This window comes from Panthera tigris, chromosome A2 (genome assembly GCF_018350195.1).
Source record: "Panthera tigris isolate Pti1 chromosome A2, P.tigris_Pti1_mat1.1, whole genome shotgun sequence".
Classification (NCBI taxonomy): domain Eukaryota; kingdom Metazoa; phylum Chordata; class Mammalia; order Carnivora; family Felidae; genus Panthera; species Panthera tigris.
In genome coordinates, this window is record NC_056661.1 from 143,172,816 (window position 1) to 143,191,050 (window position 18,235).

The following is an 18,235-nucleotide window of genomic DNA, read 5'->3' on the forward strand; positions in this document are numbered from 1 at the left end:
GATTTGGGGGGAAAATTAAGAATTTTTGGACGTGTTAAAGTTGCGGTACCCATGAGCCATTCACATGGTCCAGATCCCCGAAAATTGGCCTGCGCTTCATGCATGAACTTACAACTGTTGGGGATACACACACACACAGACACACACACACACACACACACACAAAATTCCCAGAGAATATTAAGAGAAGAGTCCCTAGGCCAAGCCCCTTGTTTCCAAAATTTAAAGATCATACATGGTGGGGGGAGGCGGGGGGCATTACCTGCCAGAGAAACTTGAAAAGGTGGTTCCTGAGCTGTCAGAGGAAACTCCTAGAAACTGAGAGGAGAGAGCCTTACAACACAAGACTTGATTGTGCTGCTTCAAGGTCAAGAAAGATGAAGGTTGAGAACTGTCCAGTGGATTTAATAACACCAGTTACTGGTGATTTTAGAGCAGTTTCCGTGAAATGAATGGGCATAGGGAATAAGAGCTGATGTCCTCTTAACTGGACTATCCCCAGGAACAAGGTCTTACAGCTCTATGCTTTCACTTTTAGGAGTTTCCTAGGAATAGTAAATAGATAAATGTGTATAATGATGGTGTCTGTGTAGTTTTCAATCAGTGAGAAACGCAAAGCATTCATAATTACATATGCTCTCATAGAGAAAGACAGGACAGTGATGTGAGGTCCTCCAAATTTCTTCGGGTATCTTGATCAAAACTCTTTGAATTCTCTGCCATCACCCATGCATTCTGGGGTACATCGTTTCCATTGGTAGGTTAGATCCTTAGAGTCTTACTTCTAGAATCCCGATACAACATCCACATGTGATTACGTCATCCCAGGATTGCATAGTCACTAGGGTAGGCAGGGTTAAATCTGTAATTTTCTTTGGGAAGTATTAGAATTCTCCAGTACACTCAAAACACTACATTTCTTTTTTTTTTTTTTCCTTAATGTTTATTTATTTGTAAGAGAGACAGAGAGACAGAGCATGAGTGGGGGAGAGGCAGAGAGAGAGGAAGACACAGAATCCGAAGTAGGCTCCAGAATCCGAGCTTTCAGCACACAGCCTGATGCAGGGCTCGAACTCACGAACCGCAAGATCGTGGCCTGAGCCGAAGTTGGATGCTTAACCGATTAAGCAACCCAGGTGCCCCAAAACACTATGTTTCTAACTACCCTTTTCTAAAAGAGTAGTTTCATTATGACTTAAGCCTTTTATCACTTGAGAAAAATGTTGAATTTGGCTCAAAAACTGGAGAGACAGTTATCTGATCTGATTCAGCTCTGCCCAGATAAACTCACAGTCAGCACTGAATGTTAATTTATTTTCTTTTGAAAACAAAAACTTACACATTTTTATACCACAAATTATGTGTCAAAATTTTTGGCTTTAAATGCAGCAAATATGTTGGGGTGCCTGGGTGGCTCAGTCGGTTAAGTGTCTGACTTCGGCTCAGGTCATGATCTTGCAGTTTGTGAGTTCGAGCTCTGCGTCGGGCTCTGTGCTGACCGCTCAGAGCCTGGAACCTGCTTCAGATTCTGTGTCTCCCTGTCTCTCTGCCGCTCCCCTGCTCACGCTCTGTCTCTCTCTGTCTCTCAATAATAAATAAACGTTAAAAAAAAAAATTAAATGCAGCAAATATAAATAAGCCAAAGGAAGAAAATGACCTGTACCACTACTCTAAAAATTGAAAATTTTCAATAAAAATACATCTATTTACCAAAATGTGGGTTTATGTTAAAATTTCTTTGTTTTATTCATAGTTTTTTTTTAATTTTTTAAAATGTGTATTTACTTTTGAGAGAGAATGTGTGTGCAAGCAGGGGAAGGTCAGAGAGAGGGGGGAGACACAGAATCCGAAGCAGACCCCAGGCTCTCAGTTGTCTGCACAGAGTCCTAAGCAGGGCTCGAACTCACCAACCATGAGATCATGACCTGAGCTGAAGTTCTATGCTTAACCAACTGAGCCACCCAGGGGCCCCTAAAAATTTTTTTTTCTGCCCACTTTGCCCCTTTTTTAAATGATGTAAGCTATTTTTAGGAGAGAAACTTTAGTGCCTTGAACAGTGCCTGGCACATAGTAGGTGCTTAATTACTTTTTCCAGGGGCGCCTGGATGGCGCAGTCGGTTAAGCGTCCGACTTCAGCCAGGTCACGATCTCGCGGCCCGTGAGTTCGAGCCCCGCGTCGGGCTCTGGGCTGATGGCTCGGAGCCTGGAGCCTGTTTCCGATTCTGTGTCTCCCTCTCTCTCTGCCCCTCCCCCGTTCATGCTCTGTCTCTCTCTGTCCCAAAAATAAATAAAAAACGTTGAAAAAAAAAATTTAATTACTTTTTCCAGTAAATTATATTTTTCCAAATGAATGTCTTTTTGAACATATTTTTAATTAATTAATTTATTTATTTTTAATTTTATTTATTTTGGGGAGAGTGCTAGCAGGGGAGGGTCAGAGAGAGGAGGGTGGAGGATCTGAAGCAGGCTCTACACTGACAGAAGTGAGCCCAGAGTGGGACTCGCGCTCATGAACTGCAGATCATGACCTGAGCCAAAGTAGGACATTTGACTGACTGAGCCACCCAGGTGCCCCTTGAACCATGCTTATAATGTCTACCTGGTGTTATGTCTTCTTGATACACTATAATTTATTTCATCAGCTTAAGATTCTGGGATATTTAGTTTATTTGGATTGTTTTTGCCTTTCATAAACATTTGATTCCTTTAGCTAATTTATAGTCTGTAATTATTTTCTTAGAACAATCCCATCAATTAGAAACTTAAGCAAAAGGAGAGCATATAGTTTTTTTTAAACATTAGCATCTGTAAATCTTTTTTGAGTAAAATGATAGGTTTTTGGTTTGATACATTCTTCTTCAAAACACTGATCACCTGTCTTAATTATTAATAAATGTTTACTAGGGCACCTGAATGCACAGTCAGTTGAGTGTCTAACTCTTGATTTCGGCTCAGGTGATGATGTCACAGTTTTTGAGATCAAGGCCCGCTTCAGGCTCTGCACAGAGCGCTGAGCCTCCTTGGGATTCTCTCTCTCCCTTTCTCTGTCTCTCTCACTGAGAATAAATAAACATTTCAAGAAATAATAAACTTTTACCAAATTAGTTGCCATTTCTCTCTGTGTCTCAAAAACTAGAACTTTCTCTTCCACATTTAAAAATTATCTATTTTTGTTAACTCTTTTAAAATGTGGGTTTCAAGAAAACAAATTAGACCTAATAAAAAAACTTTAAGATTCACTGGATCTAAATTGGTATGCCTCCAGGCAGAAATGTTCAACTTTAGTCCTCTAATTTTTTATAATATTTCTTTTGATTTTAAATTTTATGTCACAGGTTGCTGATTTTTTTCTGTCCCCTATTTTTTTCTGAAGTTCTTATCTCAGGTGGGGTAGAGTTTAGCATGCCATTAATTTCCTTACCCCTGAGTTCTTGATTTGCCCATGAAATGAAACCTGTGCTTCATTAGACTGTCTTTTAAATTCTTTACTCTGCACATAGTATTTTAATTATCTCTCAAGCCATTTTCTGCTTCTGTAATAAATTCTTACCTCTTGCCTGTAGAGACTTTGGAAGTGATAAAAATTGATCTGAAACTTTTAAAGAAAAATATATTTCAAACCTGTTAGTTATTTTTTTTCAATGTTTATTTTTTGTGACAGAGAGAGACCACGTGTGAGCGAGGGAGGGGCAGAGGGAGAGGGAGACACAGAATCTGAAGCAGGCTCCAGGCTGTCAGCAAAGAGCCCAGTGCAGGGCTCCAACTCACAGACTATAAGATCATGAGCTGAGCCAAAGTCGGACACTTAACCGATTGAGCCGCCCAGATGCCCCTGTTAGTCTTTGTTTTTAGTCGTGGTCTTATAATTGACATCCAGAACAGTAGACTGGTTGGTGTGCTTTGTTCTAGATTCTCATTGTCACTAACCATGTGTAAGCTGTGTTTTTAGATCAGTTGCATGTCCTTTTTCCAAAAATGTTCAGGATGTCTACTGTGGTTTTCCTATAAAAAGAGTCATCACTTCATTCTTAGAAAAGTAACAGCACAGTGTTTTTTTAATGTAAATGGTCTTTTTCTGTTATCATTGGTTGTGCTTATTTTTACCAGTTTAAAATAGAAATGGCACCTTTATATTTTTAAATAAATTTAATACTTTATTACAAATTAGATGTCTACAATTCGGATAAATAACATGTTTTTTTGAGAAATATTTAACCTGAAAATAATTGGAAGATAAGTCTTCCAGTGTGTTAAGCTCCTCTAGATACCTTATTACTATGCTGATGGATAACGAAAGGAATTTATCTGTTGACTCAGAGTACTTATGAAGAGAATAGTGTTTCAAATGAGCAATACTATATTTACTTACCTGACCTCAGACAGTGAAGACATTTTTATGAAATACAATTTTTATTATTATTATTATTATTATTATTATTATTATTATTATTATTTTAATAGAAAGGAAGTAAACCAAGAAAGAGGAAGTTGTGGATCTAGAAAATACAACCCAGGATAGGATGTGAAGGGAATTTCCAGGGTCTTGGTGAAGAGAAGACCCAGGACATCCATTGTGCCGCAGGCCCCACAGGCCACCTTGCAGAAGTCAGCAGGAGGAAGGAGGGGAGCATGCGGGGGGGGGGGGGGGGCTGTAATGTAACAAAGTCTTAATGAACACTGAATATCGGTTTAAGAAAAATCGTAATAATTTGTTGGGAAGTTAGAATATGGAGAAGTGGGAAAAGGGGTTGTTCGGGATGGGGGAAAGAAGGTGGGGTTTATTTTAGAAACTTTTCTGGACCTCACAAATTCCAAATCATAAGTTTGAGATAGTTCTGTGGACCAGCAGACTTGAGGAAGGATGTTCCTTGGCACGCCGCCTCCATGGGCTCCACACCTCATCCAAGTTAGAGAAAGTGGATTGAAGGTCAGATAAAAGCAACCTTGGGTTGTTGATAGTTTATTCTAATTAGGTAAATAGTTACTTCTCCCACCATCTGCTCTTTCTATGCTAAACTTACAGTCCATAAAAGAAAAAAGTCCTGTAGAATAAGCCAAGGGCGTTGTATTTTCTATTGATGATAAAAATGCAGATTTTTCCACTAAAAGGCAATGACTTCATTTCTAAAGGTTAAATTGAATGGTTATCACAGTATAATTTTAGCTGGTTAAATTTGGGAAATTGAAAGTCATTCAATAAAAGAATAATCTCTGAGCCAGTATAGAATTCTCATTTGATAGAGAATTGGATATTATTTTATTCACAGTAAGCCATATCACATGATTTTATTTCAAGGTAGGAAAAAAATGTCAATGGAGATATGTACTTAGTAGTACTTTATTTGAACAAAACATTTCCTCTGTATAGCCAATTGAGGATGACCTCAGGCTTTCCTTTAGCTATTACCCAAGAATTAATACTTTCTTATGCTGCTTTTGGGAGACTGATAAGACTTTTTTTTCCTTCCTGTAACCCCATGATTTGTCTCATCTAAACTATTTTCTGCTTGAATTTTTAAAAATACTTTCATTCATTGAATAGTTAAAGTAGTTTATCTGAAGCATAACAAGTGTTTCATTTTGAACTGGTTACCCTGAGCTACTTACAAATTCGTTGACTAGGGAAAAAAGTTTTCTTAAGTTAAAAATTAAAATATTTCATAGTCTAGGCCAATTTTTTCATTTTTAAAATTTGGGTATAATTTATATACCTAAAATGTATCATTTGTAGTATCTAATTCTATGAGTTTTGATAAACATGTACATTTTGAGAACCAATGAATACATGTAATCATCACCATAGTCAAGACAATGGAACTATTGCATCATCCCAGAAAAATCTTCTGTCCCCTGGGAGTCATCCTGTAGCCCTTCCCCTAGTCCCTGGTGGCCGCTGATCTACTTTCTGTCCTTACAGCTTAACTTCGTGACATGTCACATAAAGGGAACCATGCTTTTGAGATCCGTCCATGTTGTTGACTACATCCTTGTTACTGCAGAGTAGCATTCCATTGTGTGAGTGGGCTGCAGCTGGTTTCTCCATCCCCTGTTGAGGGAGCTTAAAAGCTATTTCCAGCTTGAGGTGATTACGGATGAAGTCCAGACAATATTCTGGGGCTCCCTAATCTATTTCTGTAATGCGACTTGACTTTTTTCTCAGTTAGGCTGCCATGATTGTCCATCAGAATGCTGCTTTGCCCATTTTTCTTCTAAGCACAGGCAGTGTCTTCTCATCACCAAGCACATCACCAAGAGCTGCTTTCTTTTATCAGTATTGGACCTTTTGGGAAAAAAAATAGGTGGTAGACAAGACCAAGCAAATAGAAATATTTATGGACACCTGTCCTTTGCAGGGTTCCTGAGGGCGACAGGCACATCCTTAAAGTTTCAAGTCTGATTGCAGAGAAATATCTTTTCCTCCATATTTGGGACATGAAGCCACACTTGCGCTGACATGCTCTGCAGCTTTCGTACAGTTTGAGAAGTTCCTTCTGCCCTTTGATCTGTCCTTGGTTTGCAAGTTTGGAAGCTTTGCTTAGCTGGGTCGTCCTAACGTAATAATTGGTAGAGGGGTAAAGTCAGGGAGGAAAACGGAAGGTTGTGTTCTCTGTTGAGGGTGCCACCCATTGGAGCACCAGCCTCCTGAGCTCAAAGCTGTCTTCCAGCTCGGTGCTCCTGCAGTTGTCCTCTTGCTTCATGCTCCCAGGAGTGGAGCCCAGGGCACAAGACATTGTTCCTCCTGCGCTCTGCCATGTTGGAGGCCTGAGTGAGGTTTAGTGCCAAGGAGGTAAATAGTGTGAGAAACTATAAACTACAGACAGCACTTAATGAAAGATTATTGATGGCCTGGCTGTAGCGCCTTTTTTTTCCTTGTTTCCTTATAATTTTGTGTTGTAGTCAAAGTGTTTTTCTCTAGGTTCTCTGCTATGTTCACTTCATTCCTGTTAAACTTGCACCTCACTGATGTTCCTGCCCCCGGTTCCCTCATACACACCTCACCAAGAAACATCAATAACCAACCAGGGAAGGTTGGTTGCAAATTTTAAGTGCTTTGTTGTAATGTTGGAGCTGGATGGCACTCCCAAGTATCTCCCCCGGGGCCCCATTTTTATCTAGAGATTATCGCTCTGTACGTACAGCTGCTTCCTCACAGAGAACCATAGCCTCATTCTGTGAATTGAAACGTCAACTGGGGCCATAGAGCCCAGGTTGTGAGAAAGAGGAAGAGTGTGGAGTGATGGATGACTTTCTTGCCCTTCTAGTAGGGGATGTACTACTTTTTTGTCTTCCACACAGCTGCAGGAAAAATCCTCCTGGTGTGAGGAGCCCTGAAAAGTTCTATCTCTGTGGCGATGCGTTGTCACAATATGCCTTAAAACGTGAGTGTGCTTGGATCCTGTCCTTAGCTATTCTGATCTCCCCGTTCTTTTTTCCCTCCGTATCTGTTACCTGTTCTTTTGTATACACAGATTCTGCCACTTCAGTATTATGATTGGTTGCACCCAGACAGCATTGTGCTCTGGGGCCCTTTAGCCCGCAGAGTCCTCCTTTGCTGGAGGGGGCGAAAGTCAGGCAGCTTCGGTCAGGTTGGTGGGCTTCTTTCAAATTGAGTTGCTCAACCGCTAGTGGAGCACCCCCTCGGTACCCTAATAAGCTCTACACGTGTTTGTTTTTAGTTCTTTTTGCTGTGATGTTAATCTAAGAGCGACTGTGATGATGAAAACCAATTAGCAGTTCCCTTTTGAGACCTGCTCACGATAATCCTGATTAATGGTTAACTAATAGGTTTACTCTGATTCCCATTTCCCTGCACTGTTTTGTGTGTTGGGATGTTTGCTTCTCGCCAGTAACTGTTACTGTTAATGCCTACTCTATGGATATTTTCAGTGGAAAAATCCTAGAATTCACTTTGCTAAACTTCTAGTACAATCTGACAGCCTCAACCCTGTTCCAGAATTCACAGAACTTCGATCTATGTAAATTGTGCTCTTCTGGGATGCAGAGGCCACGGGTGTCTGAGTAGTGTACCGTGGAGCTGTCCTATGCCTGCCATGCCTCTGCCTTGCCCCTGCCTTGCCCCTGCCTTGCCCCTGCCTTGCCCCTGCCTTGCCCCTGCCCTCTTCTGCCCCCAGCCTGCCCGCTCTCCCAAACTTGATAATTCATTGTACTAAATGATCTTAAATGTGTTTGCTTACACAGCGCAGGTACTTTGTAGAGACAAGTTGCAGTCTAACTGCTGAAGGGAGTTTCTTACAGGCATTGACGTATGTGCCTGCATTTGGAAGAGGTTTAGCCTTACGGGCCGGAAGTGAGGACAGCCTAGGAGTATATAATGATGGCGTCTTTATAACCTTTCCCTCTCCCTCAGGGTCATCCTGCCTTTCTTTGGGGTCATTCCAAACCCCGTTCTTATAAGTTGGAGGTATAGATATCAACATCCTTTGAAATGAAGTCACCCCAGGCACATTTGTTGCATCATTACTTTCTCAATTTCAAGGTTTATTGAGGAGGCAGAAACATTCCTTAAAGAGATGCCATCCACGATAGCAAGTTAAATGTAGCTAATGCAACCTAAAATTAGCTTTTCTAGGATTACAGGAAAATGCTTATGTATGTTTTGTTTTGGAGCACAGGTAATGTGAAAACTAGCAGTGCAACAAAAAAAGACCCACCTGCTCAGAAGTACAGTTGCTTCTTGATTATTTACACCAGTGGAGGGGAATATTGGTACAGAAAACTATAGCTAATTTATCTGCTTGGATTCTCAAAGCCTTGAGCCAATGTCAGGCCAGGTAACTATGGCAAGTAGATTCCCAGGCCTCGTGTACATGAGTCACAACATGGAAAACCTGAGGATGAGAGTCTCTGCAACCAGACTTCAAAACAGAAGTATTTGATACTGAATATTCTTACCTCGAAACGAGCCTTCTGTGCCAGAAGTCTGAACGTTGTTATCTCTTTCAATCTGAGGCCTATAATTTTTAAATTTAAAAATACATTTTGGAGTACAATGTTATAAAGAAACCTTTGGTTTCACTAAATCTCACTAGGTCCTCCTTCAGGATTATTGGAGACTGTCAAATGTCATGTTAATGGTGTCATTTGAACTTTCTCACTTTACTGTCCTTAAGGTCCACCTGGCATCTTCAACTCCTCAGTGGACCTAAACTGCTCTTTATTTTACTGTTCCTCATAATCTAGTTTCTCTTACTTACCTAGTGTTGAAACCTTAGAAAGGAGTGTGAAAGACTGAAAAGCACATGGCTGTACGTACTTGCACGGGCTCTTTGGAAAGCCAGAGTTTAGCCCCGTTCAGTCAATTTTATGGTGATAACAGTCAGAACTTCTAAAATAAATAAATCCCATAGCTAAATTGGCAGGGAATGGTTTATGGCTACATCACCTGAGGGAACTTGTCAGTCTGACTTACCAGTCTTTTCATTTGAGCCACTGAAACAAATTTTCAGGTTTTTAAGAATTTTTGTATTGAAAAGGAACATGCCAAGCAAAGGAAGCAGTCGAGATGACAAGGAAAGACAGACACCATTGTCTGCCTGGGATGGGGATTTGAAAGAGCTGACATCCTCCGGTGCTTACATTCAGTTTAGTTGACTTTATAAGAATTTTTTATTCTTAAAAATCTATGAACTTGAATAAAATTTCCATCTTTTCCCTTAACGGGTGGTTCATAGGCATATCATCTTCAAGCCTTTGGAACACTTGCCTCAAGAGGATAAGGGAGCTCCGTGTCTTGTCTTGCAGTTTGGCCTCTGGAAGTAAATACGGACAGTTGTGGTAGGCTTTTAAAATTTGTTTTCATGCCTTCGGTTGTCGTCTTTGGCTTTCACTTCTAATCTTTGTCATAATCAGTGGCATGTCACATTCTCTTTGCCATCTTCCCATATGTTGTCTCTGGATTAGGACTGTTAAATTGTAGATTGAAACTTAGGAGGAGTCAGGAACATGGATTTTGTTTTATTACATGGCTGATAGTCAGGTACCTTTTGTTTCTCCTTGGTTCCCGGTCTGAGAAATTATCTCTCTTGATAAAGTAGGTAATCCTCTAGCAAAATAGGATGAGAGTCTGCTCCAACTTTCTTTTTGTATTAATATCCGTGTGTGTGTGTGTGTGTGTGTGTGTGTTGCTGTTATTCCTATAAGCACCTTTCTTTCCCTCCAGATAAATACATCCATAAGACAATGAGCAAAAGTCTGTTTCTGAAAAATATAGATGACTGCAGTTTTGAAGGGAAAGGCCCTCTCTTCAGAGACATTAAGTTGCCTCGTGATTTGCGATAATCAATTTGATAATTGTTGTTGACTTACTGGCTCAGCTCATGAATAATGTCCCAGATTTAGACTAGTGTGGCAAAAGGATTTTAATCAGGTAGTGCTTTCTTTCTCATGGAGCATTTGTCTTGCTTGACTGTTCTGGACTTCCGCCAACTGCCAGAAAGGCATTGTCCCGCTGTATATGTACAGTAGAATATGTGTTGCTTGAGTGTTCACTGGGGGAGTTCCCAGCCCACTAAAGCTCATTGTTACCTTACCTTTTACCAGTGTGCCATTAGAGACACCGAGAATGATGACTGTCTCTCCTTTTCTCTGAGAATCTGTTTGAAGGGAAGGATGAATCTCATTACTATAAATATTGTTTTCATCGCAGCCTACCTCACTGCTTCTGAATGAGAGGAGCCCCCTTTGGCTGCTGTGAAAGCTCTCAAATACTTGATGGCTTGTTAAATTTTCATTATCTAATGTGCATTAATTTAGATACAATAGCTCTGTTGCTAGGAGCAGAGTTAGAAAGGAAGAGCTTGGCGAGTGCAGACTGCTTGTGTCGCAGGAGTCAGGAAAGTGTGCAGAGCTTGCTGTCCTCAGAAGGAGTTGCCAGTTCTGCTGGCTGGGCTGAAAACCTTGGAAATTCTGACATCCGCGGACTATTCCCCCAGCACATGCAGTGTGATGTTTTGATTCTTGCTTACTCTATCATTTGTCTAATTAGCTTGAGAGAGAATGAAAGCTGAGTTCTGTAGCTGATAGCTCTGAGGTTCAAAATGTCCGTGATTTGGTTACTCTTGACTACTCTTGACAGTAGAGTGCGTGCACTTTGTGTTTTGTGCATGAAAAAAGTTTTAAAGTGCTTTGCAGTTTTGTGTGTTTTTCTTGTTTCTATAATTATTCATGCTGACTTGATGTGATATAGGTCCCCATGAACATGTCCTACTGTTAGAGATTTCCCAGGCTGGGAACAGGAACAGTGTGCCCAGGTCCCAGCTCACCCCTGAAAAGCTTGTAGAATAAGCCTTGCTGTACAGGCACCCAAAGAAGGCTGCACTCTTCACGTTCAAAAACAGTGAGCTCTGAATCAACATAACCTACTGAAGATTAAAGGCGAACTACTTTGAGTTTCTTGGGAAGGGGCTTTTGGTAACAGCCTGGGAGTCACTTTTTTTTTTTTTTTTTTTAATGATAATTAAAGGTTAAATTAACCTCCAAGGAACGTTAGTATTGGTCTTCTCCCCTCAATTTATGTTGAAGGGAGAAAAGCCCTTTTTTCCATCCTGTGAGGAGTGACATTTTCATTTAAAAGCACTTTCCTAACTTGTGTATCCATTGAGTGCGTAGGAACAGAATCGAGGAAAGCACACGGAATGTTCTGGAAGCCTCTGATTAACTATATTTCTTCTGTCGACATCACATGGGTATCTTGCCTATGTCGTAGTTTCAGAATAGTCTGATCTTCTAGGGTTATTTGCCGACGAGCTTCCTGTGGTCTGCCAGACTTTCTGCCCTAGAACAGAGAGAAAGAATCATTTGCTCAGATTCTATTACTTTTTTCTAACGATTCTTTTCTTTTATCCACCAGGACACCCAAAAAGCAAAGCAGTTTCTGCCCTTCCTTCAGCGGGCAGGTCGTTCGGAAGCTGTGGTGGAATATGTCTTCAGTGGTTCTCGTCTCAAGCTGTATTTGCCAAAGGAAACTTGCCTTATCACATTCTTGCTTGCGGGTAAGTCTTGTGTGTTCTGTGTCCTGATAATTCTTCCTGGGGCTCAGAAGTCCTGCATGGAGGTCATGTGCCTTCCTTTCCCTTGTGTTGTGGATAGGACCTTGAACCCATCTGGGTGTTTTAGTCTCTAATTGAGATGTGAACACAAAATTTGTAGATTTGACCCCTCTGTTACGGCAGACCCAGCACTGCCCTCTCCCTGTTCCTCATTTCTACCAACCACAGGATAGAAGAGTAGAGTAGCTTAAAAGTAGCTTAAAAATGTATCCTTGCACAGCCTGAGTGAAGGGAATTCCAGACAAAGGAAAATCTTGATGGAATTCGCACAGTGGTTATTTCCCATCTGGGGTAGACAACGCCTGTCATGTTAGTCGTGTGCAATCACCCAAAGGGCTGACATACCCTCCCCTCGTATCTCCCTAGGCAGTGCCCTTTGTCTCTCTTTTATTCTTTTCAGGTGTCGTTAGGATCCAAATCTTTTGTGAAAACTCAGACATGACATTACCTTCGCAGACTCCTGCATCTATAGTATTTCTCTGTCGCACTAAGTTTGACACGCAAGGGCAAGCCACCCTTTCTTTGCTGACTGACCGTGCATCTCTCTTACCCTATCTTTTCTTCTAGTAGTTTAATATTTCACAACCCAGTAAGACTCTGTATCAACTGTGCTCTTGGAGCAATTTACATTTATGCATTCAAGGAGCAGACTGCTTTATTTCTTCCCTGATGGCAGATAATAAAGTTACTTATTTCTAGTGAGTACTTCGCAGAGACTGTGCTCTTTGAGAGAAAGTGTCATTTTACTTCAACGCCCCACACTCCACTCCTGTACACACAAGCATTCACTCCCTCACAAAGGACATATTCCGCCGTGTCCTCCTGGTGCACGTCGCCTTTTCTGTTGCTACTCTGTTCCCTCAGCACTCCTTCTGTTGGGATTCTTGAGTAGAATTTGTCACGGGGGAAGAGAAATGGGAGCCACACTTGCTGTCCCCTGCCAGATTGCCTCAGCCTCCTTTTCCTAGAAGGCACCGAGAGTTTCTTCTCTGGATAAGGGCCTCCCCCAGGCCCTCACTAAATGGGTTGTTATGTGAGATAAATCACTCACCAAACACATGGCCGTGACGCTCACTGCTGCTGCTGGGCCGCCACTTCTGGCTGAGGCTCTCTCTCATACTCTTTAGAAGGTAATGATCACTGCACAGCTCTGCAGGCTTTCTGAAGGGACTAATTGAAGTACGACATGAAGCTCAGAGGCAGCTGCAGAAAGGAAGGACCAAACCAAACCCGTACCTTACCGGAGGGCTGTGCTCTTGTGAGTGTGGCAGGGGTACACCGAGGGGTAGTGTGGCAGTGTGTGAGGGAGGCCATCTGTGCCCTTTGCTTAAGATTTCCGGAGCGGAGAAGTTTCTTATCAGTGAATTCTTGTTGTTACAGAGTTTGAAGTATATATTCAGCTTCTCCTTCTGTCTGTACCTACAAAACAAAAGTGTCCTCTTTGGCAGTCTGGAGCTTTATCCCTGAGGTGAACAAGAGAAAAAGGATCATTCTTTCTGGGAAGCTTGGCCACGGGTTTATAGGGGAAAGAAAACATTGAAGCTCTGGCTTCTAAACTCAAAACGACCTGACTGGAGCCGGCTCAGAGCTTAGACCTATCCTGGCTGGATTTTTTCCGCAGAACCCTTCTGGTTGTACTTTCTTTCCCATGGAGCATTTGTCTTGCTTGACTGTTCTGGACTTTAGCCACCTGCCAGAAAGGCATTGTCCTGCTATATATGTATAGTAGAATATGTGTTGCTTGAGTGTTCACTGGGGCAGTTTCCGACCCACTGAAACCCAGACTCATGCAGCCTGGTCACTCGCCTCTGCAGCAGCCAGTTCCTGTGTGGACTTGGCATTATTCTAAGCTTAGCAATTCAAAAGACAGTGCCTGCATTAACATGTATTTTGAAAGATAGATTACCAAGGCAAATACATGATAAAATAGAAGCTTTTACAGTTTTCTCCTGCCATACTATATGCAGTTATATTCCGCATCTCCTGGTTTCTTTAGAAACCTAGCAAGGATACAGGACGGTGAAAAGTTGTAAGAGCATGCAAGCCTCGGTTTGAATCTGCACAAGCAGGTGACTTCAGGGAGGTTTTTACTCCCTTGAAGCCTGAGTTTACACTTCAGTTAACTAGAGAGTGTTTGTTGCCTCTTGGGATTTTTGTGAGGGTTTAATGACATGTGCAGAGAGTTCAGAACAAGCCTGTCATAAAGTGGATTATCCCATAAATATGTTTCCTTCCCCTTCCTCTCACAAAGACTTGGTGAATTCATTCACAAGTAGAGCTTTTCTTAACTCTTACATGGAATGGTATACTTATACAGTGCGAGTGCACAGGGCTCTGGCTCTACCGTGGGGACGCTGACCTACCCGAAATGGAAATAAACCAAGGAAAGTTACTGTTCTAGCCTCCTGCTGAATGAGCAGAAAGCTCACTGAAGGAAAGGCCCCTGGCTTTTTTCCCTTTGAGTTTAGAGCAAGCAACTCTACATCCTGGTAAGACGTGGTCCTGGGTGTCAGGACACTCTAGAGGGAAGACAGACATGCAGACAAACTGCAGTATTGGGCACTAGGTGAGAGAAGTATTTACAAGGCACACAAGTAATACAGAGGAGGGAATAAGTGGTTACGTAGACAGAGATCAGAGATGGCCTCCCTGAGCAGCTGATACCTGAGCTGTGTTTTGAAGGACAAATGAGAGTTTGCAGTGCCGGCACAGGAGGGGCAAAGGAGGAAGAGCCACGTTCTAAAAACAAAGGTGTAGAGGTTTGATATATCTCGGTGTGTCAGACAACTGTGACCCCTTTGGTCTTGGTGGAGTATGAAGAGTTGAGGGGTTCGGGTGGGATGAGGGTGCGAATGCAGACGGGATATACCGTGGACCTGCAGAGTCACTCAGGGTATTGAGCAAGAGAGTGACATGCTCACACCTGTGTTAAAGGAAGTTTATTTTGGTGAATACATTGGAGTAAATGAGGCTGGAGGCTGAGAAAGCAGTTAAGAAGCAAGAGGGGTGGGTAGAGGCCTAAAATCTGGCAGTGGAGAAGAGGAGAGGTCGGAATAATATTTAGGAGAAAGACTTGGTAATTCAGGGAAGGACTGGATTTTGGGGGGTCAGAAATGGGGGTGTCATTGAGGGTAGGAGGGAAGTAACTCATCCAAGGCTCGAGTGTTTGGGCACATTGGGACGTCCACCAGCACGGGCAACACGAAAGTAAGAATTGGTTTTAGGAACAGATAATTGGTGGTCAGAGGATTAGGCGGAGAATCCTGGGAGTAATGTTCAGGAAGCCAAGAGAGGAAAGAATTCCAAGGAGTCAGCAGGGTCAGATTTTACCTAAAATATCAAGTCGGTAAAAACTTTGAAGCAGTTTTATACTGTTTATCAATTAGTAAGTCACAGATGACCTTTGTCGGTGCGATTTCATCAGACTTGATTCAGCTAAAGTCAGATTACAGGCGATTAGGGTGTAAATGTGGGAAATGAAGAACAAAATCAAAAATAGAGTGCTCGTTACAAAATTCTCACAGAGAATGCAAAAGGAATGCATAAAAATGAAAGCTAAAGGGTCACAGTAACAACCTAAGGATGTCAGCGACTTGAATGCTTTTATAACCATAATTCTTTCTCAAGACTAGAACAGAACCTGGCTTGTAATTGGAGAAGCTATTCAGTATACCTATTGTTTTCTTTCTTTCTTTTCTTTCTTTCTTTCTTTCTTTCTTTCTTTCTTTCTTTCTTTTCTTTCTTTCTTTCTTTCTTTCTTTCTTTCTTTCTTTCTTTCTTTCTTTCTTAATGTTTATTATTCATTTGGAGAGAGACTGTGAGTAGGGGAGGGACAGGGAGAGAGGGGGACAGAGGATCTGCAGCAGGCTCCGTGCTGACAGCAGAGACCCCAATGCAGGGTTGAACTCCCGAACTGTGAGATCATGACCTGAGCCAAAGTTGGATGCTTAACTGACTGAGCCACCCAGGCACCCCCCGGGTGGTTTTCATAACACCAATTACAGAAGGTAAAACTTAACAAAAATCTTCTTGGCAAATGAGGATATGAAAAGCATGGATGAGAAAATATGATAGGGAGCATGAGATGCACTCATGCATGAATTCTGAGGACAAGAAATGAAGAAAGGCTGCAAGGAAATTATTAGCAGAGCAATGACCTAAAGGAGACCGAAGGAACGAGATGGATAGAGAACAGGGAGGAGGGAGTGTCCTTAGAGGAGGGGACCCTTGGTCCCCTGAGACACCAACTACAAAGAACACTGAACGTGGGTGTAGACACAGATGCAACATTCACACTGTGGGGCAGTTCACCTGGTTCAGTGAACCTCATTGCACGGCTTTGCAGGTGAGGGTGGATGTGCCCTACATCATGGAAAAATGGCTTTCTGCTGGAAACAATGTCTCTCTGCAGCCAGGAGGGAGTTTGCGCTGTGATTCTCAAGGGGAAAGTCAAGGGAATTGTTCAGCAATCCCATATGTGCTGCACTCATTAATCCCAGCCTTTTCAGAGAGCCCTCTGGACTTCAAGGTGGGCTGGATACTTTCCATTTTCATGTGGCCTTTTTTGGGCAGACGGCCCCGCAGCTTGATAGGGAGTGGCATTTGGCCCAAGCCAGCTGGCCTTTCTGTCACGGTTCCTGCACCCCTGTATGCGGAATGGTTGCTTGGTCAGATGGGATGGCAGGTGGGGCTGGGCAAAGTCAGCTGTAGCTAACAGGTCAGTGCCTCCTGATAGCTATCGCCCTTTAGTCCTTTGAGCACCTGGCTTAGGTTTGGTCGGCGAGCAGGTGACCTCACACCATCAGAACGGAGACTGTTGACGGTCCCTCTGCTTGCTGCTGTGGCCTCCTCCTGTGCATACTTGTTTCTTTCACGGAGGCGATCACAGTCAGGTCTTGTCTTGAGTTCGCAGAGAAGCCAAGATGCCTGGGCAGCCTGCATTTGTTTAAGAGCATCCTTTTTCCTATCCAGCATTTAGTGCACTCCGTGCTTTTCCTTCCATTAGAACAAAAGCAGTTTACCCCCACTCTTTGGTTTTCATTTCTTTTCACTTGTCATGTGTTTCACATTTTAGTTTCCTTGTCTGAAGGGACAAGTGAGGTGCACGTATTTGCAGATCACTTAGCCTTTGATTCACATTTTTATTTAATGGCACCAGTGGGCATGGAGAGTGTGTCATTGCTATGACCTTTATAGTACATTGCCTCATTTTGAATGACTTTCTTAGCTCTGGGGTATCTGGGTCATGGTAAAGGCATGTAGTCCTGTTGGCTAAGCAGAGCCAAGTATCCAGGTAGTGCTGGTAAACAAATGCCCGAATTATAAAAGAAGAATAATTTGAGGTTGCAGTGCAGAGTAATCCAGGTAGTCTTATATCGGGTTATTTGGTATCTTTCGCTAACTCAGTGAGCTCACCCCATTTGCATTTCCTTGTTCCTGAAGCTAGGACAGCAATATGTATGAGGAATTGTGGACTCGGGTAGGTTTGGAGTGTGGATGCCAGTCATCTTGGTTGGAACTCATGGTACAAATCACCTAGAAGGCAGCAGCCACCTGGCAGGGGGTTCCCATGTAGATCACAGTAGGTGACTTTTAATTAACCAGTTACCTAGTCTATGAAACAAGACTAGAAAATGAGACTTCCCTTTGCCTGCCCTTTGGCATTTTTCAATTTCTTTCTCTCTCTCTCTCTCTCTCTCTCTCTCTCTCTCTCTCTCTCTCTCTGATTACAACTTCCCAGTGCAGCTGCGTTATGACAAGGAAGGCAGTGAAAAAAGTTTCTAGATATCTAGGGTTTGATAAATTTTGATGTGCATGGTGGGTGAGCTAAAGGTTCGACCGTGTGTCCTTCCACCCTGAATGTCTTTCAGTAAAGTAGCTCATGTCCTTTCTTTTTAACGCCTCTTCTCCACAACCAGTTCTAATAGGAATAACAACTGTTTCTCAGTAGACCAAAAACTTCAAATGAGAGAGAAAAGGGAAGGTGAACAGGAATATCATCCCCATCTCCTGGCCCCAGGAATGGTGGATCCCCATTGATTACCAGTGCCTCACCAAATTACACAATTAAAACCGATGTATGTTTGAGTGAGAAATCCCATTCTGCTATCACAGAGGTGCTAATGAATCAGGCTGTTACGTGGTTGTGTTTGCTGGGCTTCTATCCT

At 42.3% G+C, this 18,235-nt stretch overlaps 1 protein-coding gene across 1 annotated transcript in view; it reads left to right on the forward strand.

Moving 5' to 3' along the window:
• SND1 (staphylococcal nuclease and tudor domain containing 1) overlaps positions 1–18,235 on the forward strand; it is a 422,592-nt gene that overhangs the window by 259,077 nt on the left and 145,280 nt on the right. Inside the window, exon 15 of the mRNA XM_007089922.2 lies at positions 11,870–12,011. Within this exon, the coding sequence (XP_007089984.2) occupies positions 11,870–12,011 (142 nt within the window). The remainder of the gene's footprint in view (positions 1–11,869; positions 12,012–18,235) is intronic.